Source organism: Xiphias gladius, chromosome 19 (assembly GCF_016859285.1).
Source record: "Xiphias gladius isolate SHS-SW01 ecotype Sanya breed wild chromosome 19, ASM1685928v1, whole genome shotgun sequence".
In the NCBI taxonomy this organism is placed as follows: domain Eukaryota; kingdom Metazoa; phylum Chordata; class Actinopteri; order Istiophoriformes; family Xiphiidae; genus Xiphias; species Xiphias gladius.
In genome coordinates, this window is record NC_053418.1 from 17,556,829 (window position 1) to 17,575,414 (window position 18,586).

General features: G+C 42.9%; 1 protein-coding gene across 1 annotated transcript in view; it reads right to left on the reverse strand.

The window, feature by feature from the left end:
* The window catches only part of mef2cb (myocyte enhancer factor 2cb), a 57,409-nt gene that overhangs the window by 5,903 nt on the left and 32,920 nt on the right, over nt 1-18,586 (reverse strand). The window contains exons 4-7 of the mRNA XM_040154702.1: nt 4,509-4,652; nt 4,190-4,327; nt 1,508-1,697; nt 665-712 (exon numbers count right to left, since the gene is read on the reverse strand). Coding sequence (XP_040010636.1) covers nt 665-712; nt 1,508-1,697; nt 4,190-4,327; nt 4,509-4,652 — 520 coding nt within the window. The remainder of the gene's footprint in view (nt 1-664; nt 713-1,507; nt 1,698-4,189; nt 4,328-4,508; nt 4,653-18,586) is intronic.

Genomic DNA, 18,586 nt, shown 5'->3' on the forward strand with positions numbered 1-18,586 from the left:
GGGAGTCTCTTTGCTAAAACATGGGGCTGACATGTCCTCAGGGACAAACCAACTGACACACAGAAGCTAACACATAAGATTCCTTACACATGTACCTCAAACATGGGTTGCTCCTCTCTCCATGGGATCATTATTTCATGGTAAGCCACTACAAACACCGAATTATTTTGTTGCAGACATGTGACAGCAGTTACAGTGTACGGAGTTTGTCTGGCAAAACAAGTTTCTCCAAAATAGGAGCCATGGATGTTGTCATTTTGAATTTAAACCCAAATCCAATCCAGAAATCAAGAAATGACTCATCCTAAAGGGAAACAGAGAAAAATGAACAGTACATTCAAAAGTCCAGCATCTCTTTTGATTGCCTGTCATTCAATCTGCTGCTCCAGTATATAGTGTAATTTTATTTCTGTTTCCCCCCACTTGTTCTTCTGTTTTATAGCTGAATGCAGCCAGGATGTTTCACAGCCCCAGCACTGCGCAAACATTCCCAGATGAACTCCACGACCACTAACATCAACACATCATGGACAAAATCTCCATTTGGGTTTGGGTTACTATTAGTCATGCATTTTATGGCCCCGAGTGGGTGAGTGGGTGCCATGTATGTGTGTGTCTGTGTGCTAGCAGACAACTGTGTGTGAAAAGAGGAGGCCATTCTTACCAGCACTTGTGCCTGCGCCAGTGGTGAGGTCAGCACCCATGAGGCCACCTGAAAGATGAAAGAGAGAGGAGAGCAAAAGAGAGAAAACCATTAGAGGATAGACACCCACGTAACATCCACTATGACTTCTGTCTCTCACCTTGCTGGCCTTTCAGAAACTAACTCAATTTAATCACAATCCACTGACTGTGTGTTTGTGTGTCAGTGCATCATATGTGTACTGATACCAGAAGTAATACTGCTTCCCAAACCTTAACACTCTGATCAACTGGCGACTGCTAGTTGGATACACTATGCTGCCGTCCAAGAAAAATGACAAATTATTATTTTTAAGCCATGTGAGGTGGAGGAGTGGGAGGGTCCAGAACGTGTGCGGTTGGTGTGGATGCTACGAGCGCCAAAACTCATATTTAATTTATGCTGGCGCTTCTAGTATCCAGTTGTAATGACAGGGTAAGGGTGTGGGCAGCAGCCTTCAGACCAAAGGGACAGAAAAAGGACTTTGGACAACAATAACAAACCAATAGGCCTAATTTGCTTATGTCACCAGCAACTCAGGGCCTATACATAGGGGCCAGACATCCCATGTGTAGAACCTCACACTAAATCAACAACACTGTGGGCTGCGATTTAAATTGATATTAAATCATCCACTTACTTTGAACAAAATACTGAGCAAATTCATTCATTCCCTTTAAGTGCATTTATTGAGGTTCATAAAATAAATCCAACATTTGATGTGTGTGTCCATTAGCATAACAGACAGATACACAGACAGTTGAGGTGAGAGACAGATGGGATAACAGCATGTACATGGGGGCATGAGTGCAAGTAAGGCCCTACCTGTGTTACCTGCACTGGGGGGTCTGTGTGTAACTCCGGGAGACATGCTGTTTCTCTGTAGGCCATGGTGCGCCAGGGGCAACAGGTTGTGGTTGCCTAGGGAACCACCGGGGTGGCTGTAAATGAGATTGTTCTGGTTGCTAACGGGAATGGACACGGGCATGTCGTAGTTTGATGGAGGCACGGCCTGCTGAGAAAAAGAGGGAAAAACAGAAACACAGACACGAATTTGATTAGCCTAACGATACCAGCGATTGCAGTGAGCGAACAAACTAAAACAAGGCCTTCAAGTACAGGAATGGACACAGAAAGAGAGCAGGAGATGTGACTATTCAGAATCACTCTAGGAACACAAAGGAATTTAAAATCCTTTGAGTATTCATGGTGTTACTCCAGAGGCAATTGTACACAAAAGAAAAGACAGAGACAGCCAAGTTCAAATGGAAAAATGGACAACCATGCATAGTTGAAGAGAACAACTTCTTAGAACAAAGACTAAAAATACAACACAGTATGGATGGTGTAAGGGAGCACAGCACAAGAATGAAAGGGTAAGTGCCTAGAAAACTCCTCTTACAGTTACTCAAATTGCTGCCTACATTATATATGGGCTACCAATACTTTGTCATTCCAACTTGATGTAGCATAGGTAGGTTACTTTGGAGGCTAATTACTGCATTTATATTCCCTGAAATACATTCCTGGTTTATTACATTAAAGAAATAAGAAGGCTATGGTTTACTGGGAATAAAGCCAATGGCATCCCACCTTTCTAAAAGAGCTAAAGATAAATCAGTCTGGCTTCACCTCACTAAAAAGTCTGCAGTATTTCTTGCAAAGTTAGCTTCGAGACTGGAGAACTGAATGCAATTAGGAATAATCTATTTTTCCGTCCCATGGAGCTAATGCAAAGTTTTTTTAAGTGGTAGACTCAGATCAATCAGCAGTCTCATCAGGAACACAAAGAGAGGTAGCTTGCTGGCCCCAGGCGTCTAGTTTGTCATGTTTATTGTGTCACTTGGCTGAAGGGCTTAACCTTGGGAGTGCCCTGGAAGTGGTTGATCCTGCATGTTAGCTTTAGGAAGTAGAAAATAGGGCCCTAAATTATTGCCATGTGTCTCAGAGCCACGGAGGGAGCGCATCAGAGGGATCATCAGCCTGGCTTACGTGGAAGTGGAATATGTGCCTTAGCACTACTTCGTCATCTTCAATTTTCTCCCTCTTGCTAATGTTCTTTTTGTAAGCCAAATATTATTTCAAAGTACAAAGGCGGTTACTTTAACCATAGTTCATTGTGGGCCTCTGCACATTTCGCCTTTACTGCAACTTTACACAGGAGTGGGCTAGCCAAAAGCTATGGATGCTCTCTTTTACAACCAGTGAGGGGCTGTTTCTAGTTCTATTTTATTTTTTGAAGACTTAAAGTAATTTCTTCCATTTTCAGATGCCTTGTTGGAGTTTTTATACGTCATGACTTGGCTCTGTGCCATGTTTTCTAAGAGTGGGGGAGCTGTCTCTGTGTGCACATTTGCGTGTACACACACCCTATTGCTGGGTGTAAGGGCCCCATCTGTAAGCTGTCCTTTAACTGGTGCCATCCTTCCTGTTTTCACTCATCTTCCTCCTCCCACAGTCCCCTCAACAGTCCCCTGCAATCCAGAGGCCCAGTGCTTGGCAGCCACCCTGACCACACACCGAACTGCCACTTGTTGTGTGCAGAGTCCCCCTCAACACCACCACCCCCACTGTTCCGCCCCCATCCCCACTCAGCTCCGATCCCAAACCCATCTCACCCCACCACGCCACACCAGCTCACCAACCCCTGCCTTGCTTTTAACCACATCTCCCCCCGCTCCACGCGGCTGAGACACTACCGTTCTTCTCTGAATTATCTACTGTGGAATTATCTCTTTCTCTGTACGGCTAGAGCACTAACCATTCCAATATGGTGCTTTCTAAATGAAGGGCAGGCTCAGTTTACATAGAAAACAGTTCTTATTTTGTGGTTTCTGGCAACTGGCTATAGATTAAATTCTTCTGTAAAATTAACACTATATAGCACAAATCCAGCAGCTGACACGTCTTGACATATATATGTCCACACAGAACAATGTCTTTAAAGATGCTGTTAGCCTACTGAAAATTTTGCCTTCAATAATTTCACAACGTAGGAGTGAGAATTGAACTTTGTGAGGTGCGCTTAAGAGTTTGTGAATGTCTGCTGGTGTTTCTTTGCCAGAGTGTCTGTCCTTGTTGTTGTGGGTGACTGAGCGCTGTGTTTCGGTGCTGGAAAAAGGAAAAGCACATGCAGACCACACCTCCCCTGGGAGCCAGGCAAGGCATTATGGGTAACAGGTTCAAGGTGGGAACCCAGTAAGGTTAAAATTTGTCATAAGAGAAAGTCTGCAATTACTATAGCAAAAATGCCTGCTAGTTACGGTCACAGTTATGTCAAATTAGAGGACAGTTCTTCAGCTGTAATCAAGAAAAATCAAAGAACTATCATTTTTTAAATTTGAAGTATACAGTATAATCTCACTCTAGTCTTACTCTCACTCTCACTTTGTGTATTTAGTCAATTGGCAAACAATGGTGGTTAGCCTGGTTAGCTCAACACTTACTGGCCAGTCAGCATTTTGTTAGCCTGCTGAGGATGCGGCGTAGTGTCAACCCAGTACTTACGGGAATCTTATGAGTTTTAATCATGTGATCAAACTCCTCGTTAATCTGTTTGTATTTCTCCTCAGTGCGTGGGGTGAGGATGAGAGCAGACTCGAGCTCCGGGCTCTCGCTGCCTTTGTTCTCCTTCTTGCTCAATGCCTGCCAGGTCCCACAATCACAGAGACGGACAGAGGGAGACACAGTATGGAGAGATGGGTGGTAGGAACACATGACGAAAACGAGGAGACGAGGACGAAGCGACAGAAAGCATAGGGGGGAAAAGGGAAAGAGAGGAGAGAAAGGTGAGAGGAAGGCTTGGGGTTCAATGAGGGGTACTTACACACAATCTCTGTCTGCTGATCATCAGATCAATGTCCTCGTTTATTTTCCTGTACTTGTCCTCGGACTCGGGGCTGTGGCCAACCGAGTCGTCTGCGTCGGGGTCTGGGCTGTCACAGCCGTTTAGGCCCTTCTTTCTCAATGTCTGCAAACAAAGCAGTTGCACAATATAGTTGAAGGGCTTTGGGGTATGGAACAATGACCCAGGTGAACAGCTTTGGAGGGACAAATGGTCACGAACTCTAAGGAGGAACCTTTTAGAATTGATCCTGACAAAAGACAAGTCAAATTATGGGGAGGTTTGGAAAACCGTTTAGAGATATCTTTAACAGAGGTACACCTCGATTTATTTCAAATGAGCAGACTTCCAAAGTTTTTTTTTCTCTATGAGAAAATTGGGTCTGTTTCTGAGAAATTGTTCTACAAAAGATCTTTAACCTCTTCAATGAATCATTTTGGCAGGCCAGCATGCCAGCGACATGGGGTGACACGAGGATACACTGGCTGCTCTGTAAACGAGTAAACATGCAGCTAAACATTCAAGATGGCACAAAGGATTTAATTGCATCCAATAACAAGACATAACAAATGATCAAACTCTTGAGCAAATGACAAATCATGGGACCTTAAAACCTCATAATTACACAGGAAAAGGAAAAGTCATAAAAGTAAAACACATTTCATAACCATAATCATCAGTGGATCAAGAAATAGAATTGAAATACAGTAGAGGTGCTTGAGTTCATGACTGTGGTATATGTGCTATTAAATGTGGCAGTTTCTGTTTTGGCCACCTGATGGCCACCTGCCCCCATTAGAGTGGCCAGAAAACAGCAGACAGGCAGAAAAAAGCACACCCTCCACTTGCTCACCACTCCCTCCGAGTGGAAGAGAGACACAGACAAAGAGAGCATAAGAGGGAGCGTGAGGGAGAGAGAGCTTCCTCTGTGCTTTTTTAGATATTGTTGACAACCATAAAAACAGGGATAAGTTTCAGAGCACATTACGGTGTGTGATAGCATGAGGGTATGTTTGCTTGAGCAAGTAGGCATGTACCGATAGGTGCTGTGTTCATTTGCCTCGTAAAGTGAGAGACAAAGACAGAGCGGGAGAGAAGAAAAGTACAGTAGCTGACAGTTAGAGATTTCATCAAAGGTACCCCCCACCCCCACCCTACCCCCCACCCCACCCCCCCACCTCCTGGCTTTAATAAAGGGAGATTAGTCTACAGGAGGAATATCACGGGCCTGTTCCTGTCTGTGCAGTCGCCGCTTCACACTGCGCTCTCCTACTTTCATCTGAAGCTCCATATCAGACAGACGTAATTAAATTTACTTTAGCACACCCTGTATCTGATGCTGATCAAGTGTGTGTGTGTATATGTTGTAGTGTGTGCATGTGTCTACCGGAGTGAGTTTGTGAGTGTGTGTGTGTGTCTATGTGTGGGAGGGGAAAGAGGGGAATGAGTCTGTGTTTGTGTGTGCATGTGTGGGTGTGTGAGAGTGGGTGTTTGCGTCAAGGAGAAAAAAGAAAGAGAGACTAAGCAGGAAAAAGGAGGAAGATAGATGCTCAGATAAGTTAATCTCAGTGAACTTCTTCCTCTCATTTGTTTGTCTCCGTCAGTACTCACTCACAGAAGAGATACGAATGCTAGCTACTCCATCACAACCAGCAGCAGAAGTGACAGGGAGCGATCTGCCTGCTTAGAAAACAAATAACAATCCAGTCATCTCTCATGTCAGCACAACAAAGGCCTGTTTTGAGTGTGGTTTTAGTGAACTTAGAGGGCTTCTTTTGTGTGTGTGATAACTGTTTGATTCCTGAGGCGTCTCGTGGCGAGGCAGCTACTGTAAGCGTGTCAACATTTGCTGGCTCTCCTCTTCTTTCTCTGAATCCTCACTTGGCCCCTAGAGTGGAAATCTGGAATTCTGAATTTGAAAGCGTGTCTCACATCTTTGACAGTCTTCAGGAAATCACACCAAACAAATCAACCAAGGCGATGCAGGAGATCTGACTTCTAACAGACCTACTGTGAATAAGGCACTCTTGCTCTATCTGAGGTGGATGAGTCAAAAGAACAAAGGGGTTGCAGAGGTTTAGCATGCTGTCTTTTTTGGCAAAGACGTGTGATGTAAAATTTCTGGTACCTCTTTTGTGTAGTTTCTTTCTGGCCTTGGCGAAGCATCATATCAAACTGACAAGAGCTGAACTGCTGGCCTTTTCTGTTCACATGAGAATGCATGCAAGAAAAAACAACTTTTTCTACTTGCAGAGATTTCCACCACCTACCGCCACCAGCACAGAGTGCATGAAAGATTCACTTCCATTCTAGGAAATATAGCAGTGGGGCATTGCTGGGAGAGGGGAGCGAGGGCTGGGGTAAAGGGGACACCCATATGGGGCAACTGAGCTGGTGGTCTGGCAGGGGGTTGGGCAATGGTTGCACTGGGTTTTGATGGGTTGCGGGGAGCCAGGGTGTGGGTGTTATATGACTTTGAAGCATGTGGCCTAGGCTTAGCGTTCCAGCGGGGCTCAGCACATTGAGGGTGCGGTACAAGGGCGGTATGCCACTCATCTCAGTTATGCCCACCTGTTTAAAGACATCACACCTGTTGCCAAGGGCTGACACACAACCCTACAACCAATCAGATCTGCCGGTGTGCCATATAGCCATAGAAGGGCCTATCACTCTTGCTCTCTCCACCTCACTACCCCTCACCACCCTACTCTCGTCATCCTTTACTGTATATTTTCCCCTTCTATAATAGCCCATTACATTATCTGTGTCCTAAATTTGTTATGTATTTCATCGCTCTGCTGCATCGAGTCATCAGCTGCTACTCCAAACAAGGCTTTGAGTCTGTTATTCAGTAATATCATCACCATATAAGACAAATCAGAGATGTATATTTCAAAATGATTGAGAGAATAATGATCATTGGAAAAAGAGCTGCTATTCCAAATCTGAAAGACACAGGAGTATAGGTATGAAGCGCTGGTATGAAAATTTGGTCTTTGGGGAATATGCTAATAGGATGAAGATTAATCATAAATGCTTTGGTGCTGTTCGCTTGTGCAAAGAATTTTATGCACAAAATATTCACCCGAATTATCATTCTTATATTTAATTTTTTCAATTTTCCAAGTGACTAGGATTGTCAGCATGATAAAGAATTGTTCATTATTTTATTCTTACGGAATGACTGCTGGAATAAAAGGGAAAATTTTCATAGAGCATTAATTAAGTTTACAGCAATTGTATTGCCTCTGTTTACAAAAGTGAAATTTTTTACGCCATTAATTGATTAATGATTTGTTTTGTAATTACCAGGCAGTCAGACATTTTATTTTCAAATAAAAAAGAAACAACAAAGGAACAGAAAAATGATCAAATGTGGACATACTACGAAATGAAAAACCAGTTAAAAAGAGAGACAGACTGAGGGAGGGACGGGAACAAGACCAAAAAAAGGTACGAAGCTACAAACTACGACAGTGGGAACAGTCACTGGGGATGCTACAGAGAGTGAGTACAGTAAATATGATTGAGAAGAAGGAGAAAAAGGATGACGACAGGAAAGACTGCAAAAAAGCTGTGTATGCTTGCTATGCTCTCTGTCTTTCTCCGTGGCCCCTTTGGAGGCTTGCTCCTAATTAAACTCCTTCTTCATGATGCTCCCTCATGACTCGACTTGTCACAGGGCCTGTGTGAAGCAGGCACAGCATAGACACAGCGTCCTACATACTTAGACACCCGTCTCATCGGTACCCTTCAGCTCTGCACCCTCAGCTAGAATGGCCTGGACTTGGTTAGAGGACTACAGTGAGCAAGGCTAAGTAAGGCAACCTGGGCTAGATTGAGATAGTCGGAGGCTATCTCAATGGCATTGCCATTGTCTTTTGCAGGGAAGGTGCAGGAAAAACTCCACCCTTACATTCATTTCATAGTTTGGGGTGTGGGTGACAACTTCATGTAGCTCTTGAAAAAAACTGTGGAGGGTATTTGGGTGTGAGTTCTGGGTGGCCCCAGGGGGTCTGCTAGGGACAGCTGACGCCTGCCCAGAGCTCCTGCCATACCAGGATCCGTCTGCTCGGCATTCTGCCACCCTGCTCACCCTCTCTATCCCTCTATCCGTCTTTCTGCCTCCATCTTTCTGTCTCAGTCTGGTGCTCAGTCTGTCTCTTTCTCCCTACCTCTGTCCTCTTCCCCTCATTTTCTAAAATATTACGCGTCTCAACATAAGCTGAGTCAAAACATTGTCGGCTTAATGAGTACATCTTTATTTCTGATAGAATTGGGTTGGTTGATAGGTTGTGTTTGGAAAGAGCTTCATTGCTGACCATTCCCCTCTGCAGTTATCTTGGCAGTGGCTGAAGGGTACGACACATTCAATATTGTGTTTATGGCTATTGGTGACAGCCAGGCCAGTGAATGTTTCTCAGTGTCTTCAACCCAATGGCTGACAGCATCAGTGTAAAAACCCTCTACAAAAACAGCCAGTCTATAATAGGCCTTTTATATCCTTGCCAACACTGTATGGTCCTCAAAATACACACACTATTGTAAGCAAAACCAAGACTTATGAAAGAAGATACTATAGTAATAAGGCACAAAGAGTTTTTCCCCAATAAATGGAGCAGTTTATGGTTTTGCAGTATGTTTCAGCAGTTGGTGGAAAACAAGTTGCTGACAGACAAACACAATATAAAAGCATTAACAATTATGCCACTTATGGTTAATCATGTTTGCTGTGCTGTTAAAATATAACAAAATGGTGCTGGAATGAAGAGCTTTTATGTAGCAGGGTCTCAGCCTCTGTTTGTCACAATGTTAAAAATTGTAGAAAAAGAGATTTCTTCACCTGCCTTCACAATGTGTGAGCATTTGACTGGGTTGTGTGAGACCCCATGTACTTACAGTATTCACTAGAGAATTTTCTTAGTGGCTGGTTTAGGACCCAAAAGTGAATCACAATGTAATTTAGAATGGCTCCCAAATAATCTTTAAGAAAATGTCATCTAAAGCTAGGGGCTATAATACTTAAATAGCCTTTTTAAATTCACACAATGTACAAAAGTACACAGTGCATTTTCATTGAATGGTCTTTACACTATCATACAAACCTAAGATTTAGATCATAATCATTTTGTGGGGAAAAGGTGACCAAAGGAGGAAAAGTTTGTAAAACCACAGGGCAACAAGGAGCTCCCTTGTTTTTACCAGTTGACAAACTCAATTTTGTCAGAGCAGATTGGTAAGGAGCAATGTGGCTCAGTGTCAGTAGGGTTCAGGCAGTGGGGACAAACATTGTCCCTTCCCATCACAAATAGCAAGATGGAGGTGAACATGAAGTGGACCTGCTGTGGATTAAGACCCCCCAGCAACAATGTACAATAAGCACTCTGGTAGCCTTGCTGGCGGCAGGGATAGGGTAATAGTATGTTTGAGATGTGCTCTCATTCTCCTTGTTTCTATATTCTTTTTCTGTCTGTCTGGCTCATTCTCACTTGCTCTCGTTTTTGTACACCCCCCCCCCCCTCACTCTCTCTGTCTCTCTTGCTCACTCTTTCTTTCTCTCTGCTTTTCAGAGTGGAGGGAACATCAGAGGGATCAGGCTGGCTTAGCTTATTAGAAGCAGATGGCAGACCAAAGGCAAGAAGGCCACAGTTTCATGAAGCGTGGTTTGAACATGCCAGGACCATGTCGAGGGGCATGCCCATGGATGATGACTACATGGTGTGTTTGAGTGTGTGTATGTGTATGAGTGAGCATTTTGGGGGCAATGGTTGATTTTGTAGGTTACCAATCTTGAGGAATGGAATCCCCGCATCACAGTCTGCCCCTGTCTGTTTTTATTTTTTCAGTCATCATATGTGCATCATTACGCACTGGTTGAGACAACATTTGAAAAAACTATTGTATCAATGACTATTCAGTGATTTGTTGGCTTTGACACCCCTTGCTCCTGGTGCCCTGCTGCACTATAATCAGGAATCAAAGGCTGGCGCCTGGGATCCATCATCCTTGGGCAAAGTGGTCATGTGTTCAGGAATAACGCTGGCTAACTGTGTAATTACTGGCTGTCTAGGGATTACTAGATTGACTAAACTTTAAAAAAGGGAGTGAGAAGTAGAGCAAAAATAGAGAAAAGTGTTAGAGTAAGTGAGAGAGACAAAGCGAGACAGAAAGAAATGGTGCGCAACAAGGTTTCGCCACATTTTTCCAAACTGTGGCATCTCGGTGGTACATGTGCTAAAATCTCCATTAAGAAGAGCCCACTGCAGACGAGAGCCCACTCACAGACAGACAGTCTTAGCTAGCCAGCACACAGCAAAATACCAGATGGTGCAGTGTTTCCCATATGGAAGAGACACACACTAAGCACATGTCAGAATTCAACACTGTTTGCTACAGCAGCATCCTAGCCCTGTGAACAAAGTGGTCATTCAGACTAGTCACTACACTGTATAATTACCCAGATAGACATTATTAGACACAATGCCAGCTCAGTGAAACTGGATAAAGAGGACACTTATGTCTGCACCCTCAACCTACCCATCTTTCATCCTGTCTACACTCCAGTTTCATAATACGTCTCTATTAAAATGAGAGAATGGGAATGTGTCTATATGTATTTCTGATTCAACATAAAAATCAATTTGCTAAGGCTAAAATTGTTAGTTTGACTTGCTTCATCCACTGTAATGCTATATGAACAGCTTTATTGACATAATCAATAAAGCTTTCATTTACATACTTTAAGTTATCATCAGATAGTAACAGTGTAGCCTCACCTAAATGCCCCCAGTTCTCTTAGTTTGGCAATGGGTTAAACTTCAAGTCCCCGTCCAGCCACCTTCTATTCCTTCTTTGTCCCCTCAACAATCGTCACTTATCGTCTTTTGTCTCTCTGTCTCTTATCGCGTGGTGCCACAGCAGGAAAAGGGAGCCTGAGGGAGGCCTTGAGTAACAATGACCAGCCGGTTGACCTCTATACTGTGACCTTGAGTTTCCACACCCTGCCCAAAGCAGCAATCATGGCAGGGGAGGGGGTGAGGCCAGGGGGGAAGCTCCAGGCTGGGCAGGGAATGCCATCTATAAAAATAGATCTTCATTATTCTGAATTTTCCACAAATAGTTTCAAAGAACAAGGCATCATTTCATCTTAATGGCTGGCGTGAATTGTTTTGGGCTGTGTAGTGGAAAAGCATTGCCTTTTGGCAGCGTGGCCTCAGAAGTGGCCTGCCTTTTTCACCGCTCCACACCACAGGGACCACATATTGGCACATTTCAAACAGTCTATTTTTAAAACCTCCTTTTGTTGTTGTGTGAGTACCTCAGACTTCCGCTTCAGTATACTGACCTTAAAAAAACACCTCTGACAGAGATCCAAGTGCTACTTAGTTTCTTGTCTGAGGTTCTGCTTTTCTGGGTAGCGGGCATTTGATGTGAAGTAAAATGCTGAGCCTGTAGATCATATACATTATCTGTCGTCTTGTTTTTAGCCTCTCTTAAAGAGTGCAAGAGGCATAGTCTATAAAATATGAACTCAGTAAACTTGCTCTCTTCATGTCTTAGACTGGTGCCGCAGACAGATGTGTTCCAGTGTGCCAGCCATAGAGCAGACAATGTTCAGCCGTGTGAGGAGAATAACTTTGTCATGTGAGGGTGACACCTCTCAGGGTTTGTCACTTGTATCATAGGCAGACTTGATGATTAAAATGCACTTAATTCTACACCAATAACGTAACTTTCCAGAAATGTATGTTTCCCTGTAATAAAAAAGATTAAAAAAAAGAAAATAGCCAGACATGAAACCTCTGTTTGGTAAAGTTTGGGGGGAGTAAGTGAATTAATATCAGCCTTCTTTATCCAAGGGATCAAATGTTTATAGGCACGGCAGGGCTCAGACTGATGGTCTTTATGCATGTGGTCGCTGAGGGTAACTCTTCATGGTCGATCTTCAGAAAGTGAGAGAGAGAGAGACGGAGGCTGAATGAATACCCTGACAATTCGCTTACTCACTCCTCTGTTTCAAAAACAACCCCCACCCAGCCTGTTTCAGACACAAGGAAAGGGGGAGTGAAAGAGAGAGAAAGAGAGAGAGAGACTCCAAGCCTATTCTTCTACCCTCTCCCAGCAAGGACCGCCAGCTAGGCGACTATTTTTAGCTTCACCACAGACTATTTTTAGACCACTACCACTTTTTGAGGCATTTATTAGAAAAAGAGTACATCAAATAAAAGAGAATGATGGTGGTGGTTGTTTTGGGGGTGGTGCTATATTTTGACCATCTAACAAACTAGTTTTTACATGGCAAGTACATGTTGCCAGTAACAATGAAGTGTGAGGAAAATATAGTGACTAAAAGTGAATATATTTAGAGGAAAACATGGGCAACTATTTCTTACTTTTTAACTCTCTGCTTTTTGTCTTGTCAACTTTTTCTATGCATTAGAACAAACACTTTTCTATCTGAAGCTTCAAGTCCAAACCAAAGAGGAGTGAGAAGGGTGTAGACAGGAAAAGGAGGAGGACAAGGGCATGCCTCTGTTGGTGAAATTCATGACACTTTGAACAGCAGAAAGATGTTTCACATTTACAGTTGCTTCAGAAAATATTCAGACCGCTTCACTTTTTGCACATTTTATTGTGTTGTAGTTTTAATTGGAAATTGATCATATTGCCATTGTTGCACAACAATCTACACTTAATAACCCATGATGACAAGGTGAAAGTTTATCATTATGGGTTATTGAGTGTAGATTGAGAATAAACTGAAAGTGTGTATGTGTGAAAAGTTACTGACAATGGTATAATTTCTCTCTCCCGCTCTTCAGCATTTAATTAACATATACTCTAACTGGCATCGTTTTCTCTCTTATTTTTTTGATGTGCTGTATTATGCGTGTGGACTGTCATCAGAGTCTTTGTTTCAACAAACTGCTGTACTGTTAGCTTTCCAGTGTCACAAGGTTAATTTACTTAGTCAGTCAAAGCAGCTTCAGACCTTAATCCTCAGCTCACCAGGAAAAACAAGCCATGTTGCCGATCTCTCTCTTCACTAGTAAACACTGAGGCACTGTGATCGCCGTGGCAACCCCACCCCCTTCCTCCACCCCATGTTACACCACATGTACCCTATCCTGAAACCTCAAAATGACTCCACACAAAATTACTGTGGACAACTGTAGGACAGGAGATATGATATGACTCCCTTATTTCTTTTGGATGCAAGCACATGTAAAAGTCATAGAGGATAAATTAGTAAAGGCATTCAAGCCGGAGTAATTATACAGTCTTTGAGAGCGCATGAGAAGAAGTCATTCAGTGAGCTGATCAACAGAGAAAACTCCTCAAGGCTAATGTTCTCCATGCTGTTTAGAAACCAAATAAGCATACAGAATAGCACACATGCTGGAAAATATTTTCACAAGAGCGAGGCAGAACATTAGCACACTGGCACTTCAGAGAGGGAGATCACATGTCCTGTTGACTTGCAAGAATATTATGAGAAAGCAGAGCAAAAAGCGTTTAACTTAATAAAGAAGGACATTTTTGAGGTAAATGACAGTGAAATCAACCAAATTAATCTCTGTAGGATTTAGAACGTGTGGAAAATCAAGGTTTTTTTGCCAACTGAAACAACTTGGTGCAAGGTATGCAGTGAACTGGTTTGGATATGCTACATTACTCGTTTTCTTTTTGCCATATCTCAGACATACCTGCTTGATTTACTTTCTCTTTATGTTTTCTTCATTTACCCCCAGCCCCCAACTTTCCCTCCTTCACTCCCTCCAGTGGACTGTCGCTAGGTTGAAATCACACCTGTGCTTCTCACACATCCCGGCACACGGGTGAAACATACGCAGGGTGAAACATGGTGAGGGAGCTTTGCTGAATCTCATTAGCCAAGCGGGTAGTCATTAACAGAATGACCTTTGGAAATAATTACCAGCCTTCCTCCCTCCATCCCTCTTTCCCTCCCTCCTTCTCTTCTCACACTCATCCATCCCTCTCTCCCTCCCCTTCTCCCTCTCATTCAGTAGTTCCTTCTAGATGAGGACAAAGAGAGAGAAAGGAGAAAAGAAGGGAGCGAAATGAGTTGAGGATAGATGGGGAGGCAGGCCCCTGCTGCTGCTGTTTAAGATTACGGGGTGATTTGAACTTTGAGATTAGGTTAATCTGCTGGAAATGGGATTGGCCAACAGCCTTTCCTCAGGTTGGTAGGCAAGCAGGCAGGTCAGCTCAGTACCAAGAGCCATGTGGCATTCCATGTGATACTTGAGCCAATGGAATCAGGATCTGCTGTGCTGGCTGAGGTCATCACAATGCCGTCAGCTCTGCGGGGGTTCAAACCAATTGTCACCATGTATGTACACATGTATACACCCATGCAGTGCAGTCAGCACACACTTACACAGGCCAAACTCGCTTTTGCTTGTGGGCACATAAGCCCAATAACTTATATCATATATGTATAAACACACAAACATTATAGCGTCTTTGCCTTCTTCCACTCAGGTATAGCCAGGCATTGAGGGGATATAGCTCCCTATCACAGCTTACTCACTAACCCTTTAGTTGTTTCACAAACCTGTGTTCTTTGTTTCAACAGAGGGGAAAACAAACACATTGTGGAACAGGGATTTGGCACAGCCCAAATGTGTTGTTGGATTTGGGGCTGTTCAATCACAGCAAGAGCCAGCCAGCGCTGCTTAGGTTTGTGCTTGATCTGCAATCATCGGGAGGGGAAAGAAAGGACTCTTTCATGTGCAATTGCAATTAACAACCCCCATACTGGCATAATAAATCACCAATAAGAGCTCAAAGTGATTATTCTTAAGCAGGAATATAAAAGAGAGGAAAAAGGAGAGATGGATCTATTCTCTTGTCATTTCCCAGCACAGCTTCCCATTTCTCCTCTAAAGCCGTTCACATGTCCAGGAAACCGGCCTGGCAGACAGCAAGTATAGGAAATCTATCTGCATGTTTGACTGTTTTATCTGGAGCCAGACTCAGAGTGTACTGTAGACCTGCCAGGACGACACTCTTGGACCCTGCTTGGACATCCAGTGATGGAGGATCTACCTCTGTGTTTGCTTTTAATAAGCTACGAGAGCCTAAATGAGCTTAGATGTCTCTTTGAACAATTAGTATTAATTAAGAGGACCTCCCCATTTGTTTATATAACAGTTGATAACACTGTGTAGTACATGTTTTATTACAGCCTCTTGTTTGAGCTTCAGTGAGTTTAGATGCCACTGTATCTTACATAGCAATACGTGTGTCTTTGGATTTAATTGAAGCATTCAAAGCATTCCAAAAAAAAAAACCTTTCCTAAGTTTGATTCGAAATTGTCACTGTATTTATCTAATATTATGGGTTTCTTAAGTTGTAGCCATTTTGATTAGCAATGCTTTTTTTGTTTTACCACTTGTGCTAAGAGGAGGGTTAGCTTTGGTTTCTTGGTCTTTTGCTTACACAGATATTTGTGGAAGTGTCATTCCGTGCTGAGACGGTTTTCAAGTGAGTCATCAAGACCTTCTTTACCACTCCTCTCTCTCTATATATATATCTCTCTTTATCTCTCTCTTTCTATCACCCTATTTCTGTCTCTTACATACATACATCAATTGACCCATACATAGATTCAACATAATGCAAAAAAAATTTTCATTTAAAAACTGGATTAAAAAAAAGAGAAAGACAGAAGAATAGTGAGGGAGAGAGAGAAAAAAGCCCTCCAGCCTCTTGTAAACATGCTGTAGCCAGAGAGGCAACGCTCTCAGTGCCACTCTCTCAACAACGCTAATTATCAACCAAAGACATGCTAATTACATAGAGCTTTATTACTAATGTAGCAGGCCTCTATGCCAGCCGCCCACACTCTGAGCTCCGTTCCCCTACCTCTGCCTCTCCTCCCACTACACCTTCAGGCACAGCAGCAACAGAGTAAGAGAGCTGCATGCATTTCTGTTTACTTCTAAAGACAGGAGCTTTCTACAAATTTGAAATTAGATATGTCACACATTAGATGTCATATTTAAGGTCTTACTGTTCCTTGGTGGGGTAATCTAGATTTTGTCTTCATTACTAAATCCAGCCCTTCATCTTTTTCTTGATCTCCTCCGCATCATCCTGCCATCTCAACAGGAAGTCCACTTCGCTTCTGCCTCCACCCAAACTCATCCCCCCACCCACCACGTTCCTGCACCTGTGACTTAGCCTAGCAGCAGCACACAGGGCCCGACGGGAGATCCGACCCCCCGCTTCCCTCGCTCTCCCTTCCTCTCCACCCTCCTTCCTCCCATCCAAGCGAAACGTGCTAGTGTCAGCCCAGTGGCCAATCGCGTTAGTATACCGCAGCTAAGGCTGAAGGCCTCTTCAGATCGATTTCTCCCACTGTGAGTCGCTCAGAGAATGCGGAGCCTGAGTCCTCCAGGGATCATAGTGTAGGTAGTGCTCCACAACACTCTCCCCCACTAGGCTGTTTACACGTTTTCCGTCCTCTGCTCTATAATGGAGACACAGTTAAAGGGAGAGCTTCAAAGCAGGGAGCTCTCGTCACGGGCAATGGCTGAAACATGTGACGACTATCTTCATGGGTTCAGCCGGGGCAGGGTAATACACTGACTGAAGGGTGGCTGAAGGGCTTGGTGTATAAAGGTTACCAGTGCTTATAGGCACACTGGGAATATGAGTGGATGCTAAATGGGTTAATGTAAATGATATAATGCACAGAGGATTATTTTTTATACCTTCTGATATACTTGGTAACTGTAGCATTTCGTATGGATTTCTAAAAAGACTCAAACTAAGCACTGGGGACATAGCGTAGATGTATGTAGCTTTGCCGATTATTTTTAGATTATTTTATTTAGAGTTCTATGATGTATGATGAGTATTTTCTTTTTAAAGAATGGAAACTTACAAAGTTACAGCCTAAAACACATTAATAATTTGAAAAAACTCTAATAATACAAATTATAGGAAGGAAACAAGAGCACATGCTGCATTGCGAAAGGGAATAGGTTGGTATGTTGTGTCTAGTAGATTTATTTGTGCTTCTAAATACTGTCCACGATAATGCACCCAGTCCATTTTCTTTGTTTTCATCATTAAGGTGAGCCATATGTTGAGTGCTGTATCACTTGATGTATGAGCTGCATTAACACACTACATATTTGACTTCACCAAATGGAGATTGCGTTGGAACAAGAGTAATAAAGACAACGGCAGACCACTGTTTAGTTTCTAGTATGTTGCGACACATTTATTCATGGCGCTTTAACTTTCAACCATGATATGAAGGAAGACCTAATTATATAGCATAAAGTGGGTAAATAATGTAGGGCCAAATTTCACCCAAAGTGGAAGACATTTGATATCAGTGTGTCAATTCAAATGGTTTGTAGTCAGGGGCAGATTGCCATCTGGAATAGGAGTATTCCCAGCGGGCTTGTCCACCTGTGGGTGGGTAACAAGCCCGCCAATACCCATATGAACAGATAAAAACATGTCCCATGCTGTTTGATCCTGTGTTAGACTGGCCAGCCTGCTCAATAGATGTATGTGTGGAAGAAGAATACATTCATTATATCTCATTGGTCCCCACTTTTCCTTTGGTACATTCAGTCTTTTAAACCCTGAGGTGATAATGACAAACTTGTAGTGTTTTGCATAAATTTTGACCAAGTTGACCCAACAGATTAACATTATGCTTCCTTAAGGTGCCTGCTGAATTACAAATTGAGCACGCATAAACAATAAAAACGAGGGAGTACATATGGACACAGTTAAGGCTTTCTATTACCTCTGAGCTGCAAAGAATTATACATGTTGTATCTATCATACCATATTTACTGCAAAATCGAAGTCTAATTATAAATATTTTTTTAAAACTAGGCTACATCTCTAATCATTGTTCCACTTGTGTTAAGATTGTGCGAAGTGACGCCATGGGTGAAGTCTGTGTATTCTGAATCATGAAATATAAACAACAATACTGACTTACAGGCAAACAGTTATGAAATTTGCACAGCATCTAAAATTTTTGATATAATATAATCTGGAT